The sequence below is a fragment of the Vicia villosa genome, linkage group LG4 (genome assembly GCF_029867415.1).
Source record: "Vicia villosa cultivar HV-30 ecotype Madison, WI linkage group LG4, Vvil1.0, whole genome shotgun sequence".
Classification (NCBI taxonomy): Eukaryota; Viridiplantae; Streptophyta; class Magnoliopsida; order Fabales; family Fabaceae; genus Vicia; species Vicia villosa.
In genome coordinates this window covers 90,782,084-90,797,382 of record NC_081183.1, presented here as the reverse complement: position 1 = coordinate 90,797,382, position 15,299 = coordinate 90,782,084, and the positions used below count along the sequence as shown (strand labels likewise).

General features: G+C 35.6%; 1 protein-coding gene across 1 annotated transcript; it reads right to left on the bottom strand.

The window, feature by feature from the left end:
* Nucleotides 1-14,426: 14,426 nt before the first annotated feature.
* LOC131599330 (chemocyanin-like) lies at nucleotides 14,427-14,920 on the bottom strand. Its single transcript, XM_058871732.1, has 2 exons — nucleotides 14,772-14,920; nucleotides 14,427-14,626 (listed from the first exon to the last, which is right to left on the bottom strand). Exons 1-2 carry the CDS (start codon nucleotides 14,872-14,874, stop codon nucleotides 14,427-14,429), a joined length of 303 nt encoding a protein of 100 aa, XP_058727715.1. The 5' UTR covers nucleotides 14,875-14,920.
* Between the last annotated feature and the right edge of the window lie 379 nt (nucleotides 14,921-15,299).

Here is a 15,299-nt window from a genome sequence, read left to right as displayed (position 1 = left end):
TGCTTCACCAAACGCGTAATGTGTGTCACATAATCGTTGATCGTTTCCTTCTCTTCCATTTGTGTTAACTCGAATTGCCTCTTGTGAGTTTGTAACCTCACAACCTTCGCCTTTGCAGCCCCAGCATATGCTTTCTCTAGAATTAACAATGCTTGCCTCGCAGACTCGTATACAAAGAGAGGCATGTGCAATAGCAGCAGATCTACCATACTTCTATAGCAGCAGATCTACCATACTTCTATAAATAATATGAAATAAATGTATCACAATACATTTATAATTATATGTTGTCTATATCTTGAGATCAAACAAATAATCAGGAAGAAAAATATTCATCACTCAACCTCTCCCCTCTTTAAATTTTTACCTTTAAAGGTACACAAAATGAATAATTAATCTGTAAAACTGTCCGCTCTACATGTGTATCTAGATCAAATTTAAGTAGTAAGTGAGTGAAGGTTATTCTTGATATTCTGGAGAAGCTTTTGAAGCCAGATGTAAATGCATTACTTCATGAGTTTGGTTTTCAGCTTCTTTATGAGTTGTGTATTGATCGATTTACATCTATTCCTACAATGGATCTATTGGAAAATAAAATTTGTTGGCAAATAAAAATTTTGAATTCTTTGTTAAGCATCTTGATACAATTGGCATTGCCCCGCTTCCTAAACATAATAATAACCATCCGCCTCGTATCAGTTCGCTTCATCAGAGAGTGTGGCTATTAAAACTTTTAGCAGTTGAGTTACATGCTGGTGATGCTGGTAGTTATAATCCTAGAGACACTTGTCAGGCAATCCTTTCTAACCTTTTTGGACAAGGGACCACTGGAGTTGATGGAGACCAGGCCTTAAATCCATTTTCACTGCAAGACAATTCTGGAAATGCTGATTTTAGCAAAGTTAGTAAGAGTAAGGTATTAAAATTGCTTGAAATCATCCAGTTTAGATGTCCATATCTTACTAATAAGCCATAGATTATTGTAAAAATATGATATTGTCACTATGTGCACTTTAAGGCTAACAACAATTAATCATGATTATAATCATATTCTACAAAGTTAATATACAATGGTGAGCCATCCTCTGTGATGTAAAATACATCCACCAAAGAAGCGATTTTCATCAAATTCAATGAAGAAATAATCATCTTCTCACAAGAGGTATAAGTGCATACCTCAATGACACATATGGTCATGTTGTGAAACAATTATATTCAAAATTTAAAAAAAGCATGGTGTGGTTGGTTTTGGCATTACTACTAATAAGTCAGTTTAGTCATTTAATAGAAAACATGGTTAAGCCAATAAGCAGAAAACATGGTTAAGGCAGTTTAAGTAGTTAGCAGAAGTTAGTTTAAGAAGAAAACAATGTCATTACAGAGTAATTGGAATGTTGAATGTGTTCATCATTGATTCCTTGATCAATATCCTATTTCATTTGAAAGCTTGATAATTAGTATTAACAAATTTTTAAGTTTTAGGAAGACATAAACTTCTTGGTTAGCACATATACCGTAGTAAAAAACATTCCAATTAAACATAAACCGTAATGAAGTTAAAGGATTTGGAAATGAATAATACGGTTGTGTTGCAGGTTGAGTTGGAAGTATATTTCCCCCGTGCCTAAATTGTCAGGTAGTGCTTTGTACAATCTAGAATTGCGACAATGCTGCGTGCCAGTTTGTTTGGTCTGTACGATCTAGAAAACAATAAGCCAAGCTCTCTTTCAATTTTGTTGTTACATAAAAAGTAAGGTCAAGTACTGAAAATTCTAAATATTACCAGAGAATAAAGTAAGGCCAGCTTCGCTGTTACATGCTATGTTCAATAACCAGATCAGATCTGATCGGAAATTATATCAGAACAAAAGATCCTCATAAATAACAAACACGAAAACGATTGAAAAAAAGACAGTTATGATAAGAATACCTGGAGCACCAGTGACAAGAACACGAACTGGACCTTTGGTCATTACAATTTTGTATATCAGAGAAAGGAAGAACAGTGATAATCAATCAGAAACACAACCTAAACACAATCACAAACCTGCAAAACAAAAAAAAAACAATACCATGTAAAGAAAAAGGCCCTGTAGTTTCAAAGTGGATCTGCAATAGTTTATGCATATAAATGTTATTATGTTGTCTAACTTCTATCTTTAGGCCATAAAATTTAAAACACGGGTAAATAAAAGGTGGAGGTCTCATTTGAGATGGATTGAGAATTAACCATTACATTATTGCTGTTATCAAACTGTCGAAACATGTAAGCATTGGGTGTGGCGTTGGCAATTTCTTCAACTTTGTCAATAGTCCCTTTCAGCCCTTTCTCTACATCCGTCAACACAACCTTTGCACCAAATGAGCGTAAAAGGATTCTCTTCTCAATATTTGTGGATTATTTGCGGAGGCAGGCATTGTGACTATTAGTGTATACCCCTTAGTTGCTGCAACAAAAGCAAGGCCAAGTTTAATATTACCAAGTTCAACTAAAACACTCTGCACAAATTCAAAATTAGGAAGTTAACGAAAAATCCAAGATTTAACCGCTTTGAACAAATCATTACATCATACAATATAAGAATTTTTCAGAGAGATACCACAAAAATCTTCACGGACGTAATTGCCCCATTCTCTTCAACCACTACGCCAAATTTAAGTTTTAGCAACGCAGCTACAAAAGCGCTTTTGGCAAAAGCGCTGCTATAGGCCTTCGCTAAAAACAAAAATAAAAATCAAGGAAAAAAAGCGCTCCTGTAGGGGGTACCTACGAAAGCGCTTTTGAAAAGCGCTGCTATAGGGCTTGTTACCAAAGCGCTTTAAAGAAGCGCTGGTATAGGGCTGGGGTACTAAAGCGCTTTAAAGAAGCGCTGGTATAGGGCTTGTTACCAAAGCGCTTTTAGAAGCGCTGGTAAAGGGGTAGGTTACCAAAGCGCTTTTTATCAAAAAGCGCTGGTATAGGCTGGGGTACCAAAGCGCTTTTCAAAAGCGCTCTCGTAGGGTATTTACAATTAAATTTTTTAAAACAAAACATTAATTCCCAGGTTTTTACGTTTTTCAGAAATCAGGATACCATTCTAGAGCTTCTTCCCCAAACGTAAACCTACCATGAAAATCTCTGCCTTCCATCCTTGAATCACCATTCCATCCTTGAATTTCGATACTGAATCTCTGAATTTCGTGTTCTCCTTCCGCCTTCGCAAACTCTTCGTCTCCTCATTCACTTCGTGGCTGAGTAATAGGGATAAAAGGAGACGCTCTCAAACTCTTCGCAAACTCTTCCGCCTTCCGCCTCCGGCTGAATCTTCGTCTCAGTCAAAGGAGACGCTCTCAAATCGTTTCGAGAATTGCTGACCACGATTGTAAGTCTCTAAAACCATCTCTCTATGCATCTCTTGCTGACCACCATTATGCTGCTTGTGCTATGCATCTCTTGCTGTTTGTTCATATTGCATTTTACTAAAGCTTAGAAGAAACCTAGCCCTGTTTCAACACTTTATTATTTGATTAAAAATGTGTAAATTACATCCTTTGTTGTAATCTGTTCTGTAGTATCCCAGTTTTAAGGTGAAGAGGCAGTGATAAGTTTAATCATAGATTCATAAGTTTAATCTGTTCTCCATAAGTTGTTTTCACTTTTCAGTTTATTTCCATAAATTCTTCTGAGTATATTGTGTAAACAGCCTATAGCTTATATGAAGAGTTATACTATTAGCGCTTTTTTAAGTTGTTTATTCAAATAAGACCTTAATATGTTTTGGCAGAATTAACTCTTTTTATAGTCCTGGGAAAAATGGCTATCGGCATATGTTTAAATTTTTCGGTGGAACACAGTATATGCTAGCTATGTTTTTGTCAACCATGTTCCTTCTATAAATGGTTTATGTATATATTCAACTTTTGCAAGTAATTAGGTAGAGAAACAAATTTCACTTTATATAATTAATATTCCCACAAAGTGGGTTGAAGATTTTAGTTTATAATGGTTATGTTTGTTGTCTGGTTTGTTCCAAGATTTCCTAACTTTGTATTTCTTTCCTTACACAAGTTTGATAAACTGTTAAGTTGATAACTTAGGAAATAGTGTAATGAATTTCATGATTTCTATTTCCTTTTCATTGGTTCTGTTTTGATTTTAAGTTTGATTTGCAATATATACTGCCTCTTTATTTTATAGAAGATGCACTGTGGAGGATACTACTAGTCGATTGAAATCACTGTGGATGCCGTAATTAACACAATTTTTTCAAGAGAGATCTCTCCCTGACTAGATAGCATGTTTATGATTTGTTTATATTCCTATGCTTTACTGAGTTATTGTTAATATTTTAGTTTTAAAGAGTATTTATATATTTTATCATTTTTATGTATTTGATTCTTCTATGTTTAATTTGGAGATCCCTTTGTCTTCGGATTTGTGGAATCTGTTTTATGTATTCTATTATACGATGACTTATGATTGTCTCTTTGTATCTGCAGAATCTGAATCTCTAAAAGAAAATTGCTTAACCTTGTTCCCAATATATCACCACTCTTCTTTCTCCTTAGTTCAGGTTTGTGCTCTTAACTATACTTAAGTATACTTAAGTTAGGTTGTTATGCTTCAGGTTTTGTTGACTTATTGGAACTATGTTTCGTGAGGTTTTATATAAAAGTATAAGTTTTGAAGTTCTACTGTTATTTTGATTACATGAAAATTGTCGCCTTTGCATGAGAGTGACCATCTTGAACTATGAGGTTGACTTTATTCTCTCTTTGATGATATACAGTATACGTGAGAGTGACCTTATTTTTATCACATTGTTTTGTAGTTTATCAAATATAATTTAAGTAGAAGCTTTTGGGTGGAACAATTTGAACTTATTACCTCTTGTCAAGCTCTTATACAATGACAGTGCTATGCATTGTCAATAAGAAATTCAATTAAATGCTGAAATTAAATTGTTCAGTGGAACTCCTTGTTGGTTAATATCTCTAACATGCATCGTGTGTGTGTGTTTAATTTTACAGAATACTGATTAGGTATTGTGATTAGGTATTCTATTATGATGATAGCTATATTTATTATCTTGACAGAATTCCTTACTACCTGATAGAGAAACCAAGAAGCATTTGTTTAGCTTAATTAAGACATGGATAAGACATGGATGAATTCAAACCGATTGTCGAAAGAGTACGAGAAAGGGGTATGGGAATTCGTTGAGTTTGCGGTTGCGCACTCCGAAGACCCGCTTCGAATGCCGTGTCCTTGCCTGGGTTGCTGTTATGGGGGTAAGGTTGACGGGAATAAGTTGGCATCCCATTTACTACGGTTTGGAATTGATAGAAGTTATACATGTTGGACAATGCATGGTGAGAAAAGTAACGGGAATGCTGAGTCGAGATGTAATAGGAAGTATGCTTCAAACGACGATTGCACAGACACATACGATTGCGATCGAGTCGAAGAGATTGCAGAAGCGCTTGAAGAAGATCTTGCGGATTGTCCCAAAATGTTTGAGAGGTTGGTAAGCGATACAGAGAAACCGCTGTATGATGGTTGTTCAAAATTCACAAGATTGTCTGCGGTGTTAAAGTTGTACAACTTAAAGGCGGACAATGGATGGTCGGATAAAAGTTTCACAGAGTTATTAGCCCTTATGAAAGATATGCTACCAAAGGATAATGTTCTTCCCAATCAAACGTATGAAGCCAAAAAGATGTTGTCCTCTATTGGCATGAGCTATGATAAGATACATGCATGTCCAAACGATTGCGTTTTGTTTCGAAACGAGTATGCAGCGTTGAATGAGTGTCCTAAATGTGGTGCCCCTCGATATAAGAAAAAGTTGTCTCCTGCTAAAGTCTTATGGTATTTTCCTATAATTCCGAGATTTAGACGCATGTATCGTAGTGAGACCGATTCAAGACACTTGACTTGGCATGCAGATGAAAGAATTATTGATGGAAAGTTGCGACATCCGGCAGACTCACCACAATGGTCGAAAGTTGATACTGATTATCCTGAATTTGGAAAAGAAGCAAGAAACCTTCGGTTGTCATTGTCTACTGATGGAATGAACCCGCATGGTATTCAAAGTATCTCGCATAGCACATGGCCTGTGATTCGTATGATCTATAACCTACCTCCGTGGCTATGTATGAAGCGTAAGTACATGATGTTATCTATGATAATTTCTGGGCCTAAACAACCAGGGAATGACATAGACGTATACTTGGCACCCTTAATCGAAGATTTAAAGTTTTTGTGGGAGAACGGTGTGGAGGTTTACGATGGGTATAGGAAGGAAAGTTTCAACTTGAGGGCGATGTTGTTTGGAACAATTAAGGATTTTCCAGCATACGGAAATCTATCCGGGTACAGCAATAAAGGTCAAAAGGCGTGTCCCGTTTGTGAAGATGAAACCGATACGACACGATTGGAGCTTTGTCAGAAGAATGTCTTTCTCGGCCATCGTAGATTCTTAAATTCTAATCATCACTACCGTGGGTGGAGAAAAGCATTCAACGGAAAGGCCGAACATGGTACAACCCCGCCTTTTTTGTCAGGTGAAAGATGTGAGCACTCAGTTTGGCAAGCCTTTTGCACATTCACTTGTCAAGGGTGGGTGGAAGAAGAAGTCCATTTTTTTTGAACTTCCATATTGGAAGTCGTTGTATGTAAGACATTTCCTGGATGTTATGCATATTGAAAAAAATGTATTTGACAGCGTCATAGGTACGTTACTCAATATACAAGGAAAGTCTAAGGATGGCCTTAACATAAGGAATGACATGGTAAACATGGGGATGAGAACTGAATTGGGACCCGTGACGAAAGGAAGACGAACATATCTGCCACCTGCTGTTTACACTCTATCTAGAAAGGAGAAGAAAACATTGTGTAAGTTCCTCAGTGAAGTTAAAGTTCCAGAAGGCTACTCTTCAGATATTAGAAGACTTGTGTCCATGAAAGACCTCAAGTTAAAGAGTTTGAAGACGCATGATTGTCATGTTATAATGGAACATTTTTTACCAATAGGTATACGTTCTATTCTGCAAGAAAAAGTAAGAAGCGCAATAACTAAGCTGTGTTTCTTCTTCAGGTCAATTTGCAGTAAGGTGGTCGATCCCGCGATCTTACCAACATTGCAAAAAGAGATAGTTGTTACTTTATGTGATCTTGAAATGTATTTTCCTCCCTCGTTTTTTGACATAATGGTTCATCTAGTCGTTCATCTTGTGAAAGAGACACAATTGTGCGGACCAGCTTATATGAGATGGATGTACCCTGCTGAACGTTATATGAAAATATTAAAAGGGTACGTGAAAAACAGAAGTCGACCGGAGGGTTGTATTGCCGAACGATACGTTGTTGAAGAAGCGGTTGAGTTTTGTACTGAATATCTGTCAAATGTTCAATCAATTGGACTCCCCAAATCTCATATTGTCGAAAAAAAAAGAAGGAAAAAGGCTAATTGGAAATAAAGTTGTGACAGTATCAATGGTCGAACGGGATCAAGCGCACTTGTATGTTCTGCACAATGAGATTGAGGTTGAGCCGTATGTTGAAATGCATAAGGTTGTTCTCCGAGATTTAAATCCAAATAGAAATGAGAACTGGATAGTACGAGAGCACAATCGAAGTTTCATACCGTGGTTTAGGGATCATATTTATTCAAAGTATCGTTCAGATCCTGCTTCAGTAACAGAAAGGTTGAGATGTTTAGCCTATGGTCCAACTGTAATTGTGCTTTCTTATAGCGCATACGCTATTAATGGATACACATTTTATACCAAAGAACAGGATGATAAAAGTACTATGCAAAATAGTGGTGTTACCTTGGTAGCTGAAGCAATGCACATATCAAGTGCGAATGACTTAAATCCGAAATTTGCAAATTTGTCATATTTTGGGGTTATCGAGCGCATTTTGGTGTTTGATTACGCGAAGTTTCAGATTCCTGTATTTGTTTGCAAGTGGGTTGAAAATAATAGTGGCATACGAATGGATAAGTCAGGATTTTTGCAAGTGGATCTCAATAGGGTAGGGTACAAAGATGAGCCTTTCATTTTAGCCTCTCAAGCTAAACAAGTGTTCTATGTCAATGATCCGACAAGTACGAAATGGTCTATAGTGCTTTTATCTAACAAAATAGTTGATGAAAACATTGAAGATCAAGGTGATATTGGTGTTGGCATTGAATCTTGTACAAGAAACGATCAAAATGAGAATGAATCTTGTACTAGAAATGATCATAATGAGGGTATTTGGATCAATCCAACCGTCCGCGTTGTTAAGAGACGCGTAAAACACAATCCTACCAAGAAAAGAAAGAGACGTTAGTGATAAAGGTAATAGTATACATATTCCGACTAATTTGTTTTATTCAATTTGTAACGATTGTTTTAATCAATAGTATAGTACTTATTCAATTTTGGTGCATATTCTCGTTTTGTACATAACTTTTGAACCATGTATCCGTTTGTCGACTTCTTTACATGTAACTATACTATTTTGACGATTCCGGAGCTGCTCATGCACTTATCTTTACATTTCGGGACTGTTTTTTTATCGGTTTTGTTTCTGCCCGTAGTCAAAGGTCGGGCTTAGGGTCTGAATTTCGGAAAACCGACTTTATTTTTGAGTCCGTGGGGACGTTTTACCATAGCCATGTAAATTTCGTTCAATTCCGACAACTTTCTTTTTTGACGCTTATTTTGATTTGTACCGATTTCGTTTCCGATACACTTGTACATGCATGGTTTGACTTCCATTTGACTTGTATAGATTGTTAGCTTATTAATAGTGTACTAATGTGCTTTAGTTTGTTTGATACAGGTTAAATGGCTCCGGATAGAGATGCTCCACCTGAAAACTCACAAGAAAACTCACAAGAAAGAGATGCTCAAGAAAGAGATGCCACGGATACAAATGCTCCACCTGATACTGAAGCAAAAGAAGTTGCACGAGGCATCACTATTATGAAGGGAATCGTTCGACATAGAGACCAAGGATTAGTATACCGTTTGGATTGGAATTCTGATAAACAAGCAATTGGTCCTAATTCTGCAAAGTTGACAAGTTATATTGGTACACTTGTTCGTATGCATATTCCGGTCTCCACAGCTAAATGGAATCTGAAAAGCGAAGAGTTGGATGCGAAAAAAAAAGCGATTTGGGACGAGCTTCAGGTATATATCATATATGGTTAATTGTTGTTATTATCTTGACGATAAATTGTTTAAATTACTTATACCAACACACTATGCGTATGTTGTTTTGCAGAGGACTTTTGAGATACCAGATGATCGTAAACGCTACATACTTAGTTTGGCCGGCAAAAGATATAGAGGGTGGAAAGCCTTCTTGACAAACACCTATCTTAAGGATAAAGATGGAAACTTTCTTGAAGAGGCACCGGGACGGCCAAAAAAGTATGAGATCTTCATTGGTGAAAAAGATTGGGCTGAGTTTGTAAATCAAAGAGATGAAGATTTTCGGAAAAGGAGTGCCACGAATAGTGCGAGAGCATCCAAACCCGCGTATCCATACAAAAAAGGGCGTATGGGATATGCACGCTTAGAGGATAAACTTGTAAGTAAATAGAAATGCATTTTAATTAATTGTCTAAATGTGTTTTATTTGACAATTTTATCATTTGTGTCAATGCATAGTTAGAGGAGTCTAAAAGTGAGGAAACCTCACTTCCTGTACATGTGTTGTGGAGGGAAGCTCGTGTGGGCAAGAGTCAAGCTGTCGATCCCGAAGTTCAGAGAGTTTTTACTGAATGTGTAAGTATAATACTGTGTCTTTAATTAAATCAAATGTTTTTTAATATATAAATGATTTTTTAATGTAAATGAATTACAGGAGACCTTGTCGCAATCGGCATCCACCGGTGAGGGGAGCGTACTTAGTAGAGCACTAGATGCTCTTGAGTATCCCGGTCGGGTGAGGGGTAAGGGTCATGGTGTGACTCCAACCTCTTTTTACAAGAGTCCTAGGAGAAGAAATCCTTCAAATGAAGAAGTGTTGCAAAAGTTGGCGGAATTGCAAGCACAAGTCTCTGAATGGCAAAGAGATAAAGAAGTGTATATGAGAGAAAAGTGCAACACTTCATCGGTGAAAGAAACTAGTGATAAGGATAGTATCAACTATCAAAGGAAATTTCCCGAGGTAATTATAATTTTTTTTCCTTTTAAATTGTTCTATTTTATTAATGATAATGACTTTATATTTACTATTGGTTTAGGGCATTTCATCTTGCCAACTATACTTATCGGAACCGAATTATCGACTAGTTGGCAAGGGAAAAGTGCACAACACTTTGGGAGATTTACTTCACCATAGACCGCTCCCGGATGGACACCTGAAAGTATCGGTGGATGTTGTACTAGATCATGATGCGATGCTACCGGTACCTGACATGGTCTCAGAGACGACATTGCTGCGAGATGCAATAGGATCATTTGTTGCATGGCCCTCGGAGCTCATTACCATTAGTGATGAGGTATATTGAAAACGATTATGAATCATTTAGTTTTCGAATGTCAATTCTAAACCGTTTATTAATTATTTTTTACATTTTAATTTTAGACTGCTCCTATAAAACCCACAGTTAAGGGTAAAGGGATTTTACAGGAGGAGGAGTCCGTTGCATCACTAAAAGAGGTACATTTAAAGTGTTCATAATTAATCTGAATCTAAATCTGCATGATTTTATATTTTACCTAATACTTATATGATTTTTAGGCATCCGCTCGGGAGTCACAACAAGTGACGCAGCAAGTTCGTACCGTACCACCCACTGGTCCTCCGAAGCCAGCGGGAAAAAAAGGCGGTGCTTTTGTGCCTCGATACCGGTCGACGCTCGCAACAATGGTTGATATGTCCGATTTGAAGGATGGTGCTTTACGTGAAATCGTTATGGATGAAAGTGTCTTCGGTATTGAATTCAAGTCACTTATTACAATTGATGACTTGGAGGAGATTTTTAGGCATGATCAACTAGGCGTCACTAACATGCACTCATACATCCGGTAATATTCACTCATCCGATATATTATTTAATTAGTCCCACAATATAATTTATTTACACATTTCAATGAAAATAATCTAATGTTTATTATGTTTTTATTTAAGGTTGTTGTATGACAGAGTGTTGCGCGGGAATCCATTGTCTAACAGATTCCGTTTCGTGTCTTCCGCCCATTGCAGCGGAATGACAATTGCTTCGTAACCGGAATCAGTTAGACAGCACTTAGTCGATAGATTCATGTCCACCGGCAATACAGAAAGTCTGCATCTTTTGGCGTATAATACCCGACCAGTAGGGTTAGTTTCTCATTCTTTGTTCATCTAATCTCTGTTTCTTTTGTGTATAGCAAAATTTTCATATAACCTATTGTTTTGATTTATAGAGCACACTGGTTGCTGCTTGCTATCAACCCTATAAGGGAAGTCGTGTATTATCTGAATTCGGTAAATGGTGAATGGACCAATTATCCGGCCATGAAGGACATCGTTGATTTGTAAGTGGGATCGTTCTAAATATATATTCGTGTATATTTATATATTTACTTATTTGTGGGATTGATCTAAACATATGCTTTTATATATTTCTTAATTAGATCAATACAAGTGTTCCGAAGTCAACGGGACGCACAGGTATCCCGAACTAAATCTAACAACATTACTTGGATCCAAGTGCAGGTACATTATTTTTCACAATGTTGCTTATAATATATTTATGCTACTTGATAAAACAAGACAACTATAGAATCTTATTTGTTTTTCTATGTAGTGTCCGCAACAGCGAAACAGTTACGATTGCGGATACTTTGTTTTGAGGTATATGAAAGAAATCCTTCAGGCGAATCAATTAGAGATTCCGCTCACGGTATGAATTTATAACTTAAGATAATTTCATATAATTTATTACATTTAACTAAATATATCATTCATATTATGTTTTTGTTTTGTAGTACCTTGACGAATTTCGTGCTGCTGCGTACCCGAAGCTTAAGTTGGAAGAAATCAAAGAAGATTTGTGTCAATTTTATATTAAGCGCTTTTTCATGTAGGATTTGTGTCGATTTGAACTATAATATTATTGATGTTGTAATGATGTATATATATAATTTTGGATATTATAATGGTATTATATTAGTATATATATATTGTCTTACTGATGGCTGAAATAATATCGTCGAAAATAAATTACAGGTCGAAAATATTACAGGTTGAAAACATATTACAGGTCGAAAATATTACAGGTCGACTGGGAGGATTAAATTACAGGCTGCACATTAAAATACCTCATTTAGCAACGAAAGCGCTTTTGAAAAGCGCTCTTAAAGGCCCACCTACTAAAGCGCTTCTTTGTAAAAGCGCTGCCAAAGATTAATAAAAAAGCAAAAAAAATTAAAAAAAAAAGCAACATACTAAAGCGCTTTTATAGGGGGGGCTATCAAAGCGCTTTTTCCAGAAAAAGCGCTCTTAAAGCCCACCCTATAAGAGCGCTTTTCCAAAAGCGCTTTAGTATGTTGCGTTTTTTTTTATTTTTTACTCTCACAGGGGGGCCTATCACAGCGCTTTTCTGGAAAAAGCGCACTTAAAGGGGGGCCTACAAGAGCGCTTTTTCCAGAAAAGCGCTCTTAAAGGGGGGCCTACAAGAGCGCTTTTTCCAGAAAAGCGCTCTTATAGGGGGGCCTACCAGAGCGCTTTCTTAAGCGCTTTTGTTACCTTTGCCAGCGCTGCCTTTCACAGCGCTTTTAAGCGCTTTTAAAGCCCAGAAAAAGCGCTTTTAAAGCCCTTCCGTGTTGTAGTGAACATCACATAACATGCTATAGCCAATTCTGATATTTTAAACAACAACATATGTAAGATAAATTTAGATATTACAAAATTTATTAAAAATAATGAGATTTATAAAGAGTTTAAATGAAATTACCTTTTGTTGACACTTCTCCAAGGCTTCATGGATTCAAGTTTTGCAGCAACTTTTGCTACAAATCCTTCTGTAACTTTATAAATAGATAAAACCCAGAGATCTAATTAACTCACAACAACCATTAACAAATAAAATCAAGTATTCCCTGTATATTTAATATCTTGACAAAATCACTATTTATAAAATCAGATGTTCTACATTATATTGGAAGATATTGAGAAATTCCAACAGTGAGATTTAAGAAAATTTTCTTACCACTAACCAAGTCTCCATATCTGAAAACACTAACAAAACAATGACCCATCAAAAATGGTTTATGAATTTTTTTTTGAGATGAGGATTACGAAAATGGGTTAGATGAAGCATCCTCTGAAACCTGCAATCAGAAACACACACAAAACTTGATCAAACCAAATTTCAAGAACCTATATGCAATTCAAAAAAGAGAGAATGTGCGACGGCGGGATGGGAGATTCCACACGATCTGGGTGTGGGACGGCGAGATGGGAGTCTTGTTCAGACAATTTTAGGGTTTGCGGAGAGAGAAGCGAGAAGAAGAAAGAGAGAGAGACGATAGAAAATGAGAGAGAGAAAAGAGTGTAAGGAGAGAAAGAGAGAGACGATAGAAAATGAGAGAGACCAATGGGAACCGAGCACTTGGCATGGAGTTGGGACATCATAGTACATAATTTGTAGGTTATTTAGGTAGTTACAAAAATATCCCATTTAGTAAGACCAAGTGATTTTCATATAACATAGTCATGAAAGGGCTTAGTGGGTAGTTTATGGACAAATAGTAAAAAAAGTGTTTTAATTAGAATGTTACGATTTTGTCCTTTTAGTAGTGTAAAATTATTTTGATGAAAGAGCAAAATAGGGAGATTGGTCAATTCTTTAGTAATGGTAAGAAGATAGTAGATTTAAATTATGAGTTTATGTTCTCTTTAAAACTTAAAGACTTATGTTCGATCACAACTAACATTGAATGAGCAAGTTTCTCTTGTTAGAAGTTATGCTCATTTTGATTGAGTAGAAGTTATGCTCATTTTGTTAGAACCGATGTAAAAAGTATTTTTCGTCCGATGTAAAAACTATTTTCTGCACTAGTGTGAGTAGAAGTTATGTCATTCGGGGATACTTGTGATCTATCCGTTTTTTAATTATTGAGTAACAATTCTTCACTATCCATTAATAAACCTTCAACTTATGAACATTTGTATGGATGTAATCTAAAGAAAATTTTATTTTTATTTAATACATGTACCTTAATTATTCACAACTTTATTTCATATTTTAAAAATAATATTTTAATTTTCTAACGACATAAACAATAATCTTATATGTCTCTAATTTGAATAACGGTGTGACAATACATATACTTCAAGAAAAATAGAGATGCAAAAATGTAAGATCGAAAATACATATAGCAAAGAAAGTAATTTTTAAGAATATTAATAATTTATTTATAAATAGAATACATTAATTTAGAGCTTAAAGAGCATTCACTGCGATTTTCTGCCCTTGACCACAATGACCAGGAACACCACATATGAAATAGTTCATTCCCTTAACAAGTGTAATTTTATCTGCTCCAGAAATATGCAATCCAGATCCTCCAAGAGCCACACATGAATTAAAGCCAGACTCATTCACTGTCACCACGTTGTGTATCAAAGGAGGGTAGTTGAATACTGCATGTAGCCAATAGTTAAAATTTAAAGCAGGAATTAGATAATACTAATAATATTTAACTTTTTCAAGAAACAATAATAAGGGATTACTGTTCATTTTGATGTTTAAACAATAATAAGGGATTACTAAAATTAAGATGCTTACCAAGTATGTCACCTGCCTTGAAAGTTTTTCCTGCAGGCCAATTTTGAACACCAAAAGTCCAACCTTGGCCATCACCGACAGTGAAGGTTTCTGCATGAATCATCCTAGGATGAAACACACATAATAGTAATATTGTAATAACACTTGCACTAATGATACTGCCTCTTCCCTCGCCCATTTTTCAATTGATCTAGCGACTAAATATTTTGAGTGCTCACAAGTGAGACCTGAGATGGTTTTATAGCAAAAATATGACATTAATATATATTATATATTATAGTCTCTAATGAAATTTAAAATTTTTTTCTTTAAGGTAAAAAATTCAAACAATTATTATTTTATTGAACATATACTATGTATAACCTTCATTATATGGTGAAAATTTTAAGGTGGATTAGTAATATAGAAGATTTTTAACTCATCAATTATTTTATTCTTTCATTCCATAATGATCTTTGTAAAAAAAGAATATTTTAAAATAAATATTACAATGGGATTAATATTAGTTACAATGGGATTAATTAATCT

Coding starts and splice junctions, on each gene's coding strand:
- LOC131599330 (XM_058871732.1), bottom strand. CDS start 14,874: ATGATTCATGCAGAAACCTTCACTGTCGGTGATGGCCAAGGTTGGACT. Junction 14,627..14,771: donor CAAGGCAGGTGACATACTTG/GTAAGCATCTTA, acceptor GGCTACATGCAG/TATTCAACTACCCTCCTTTG.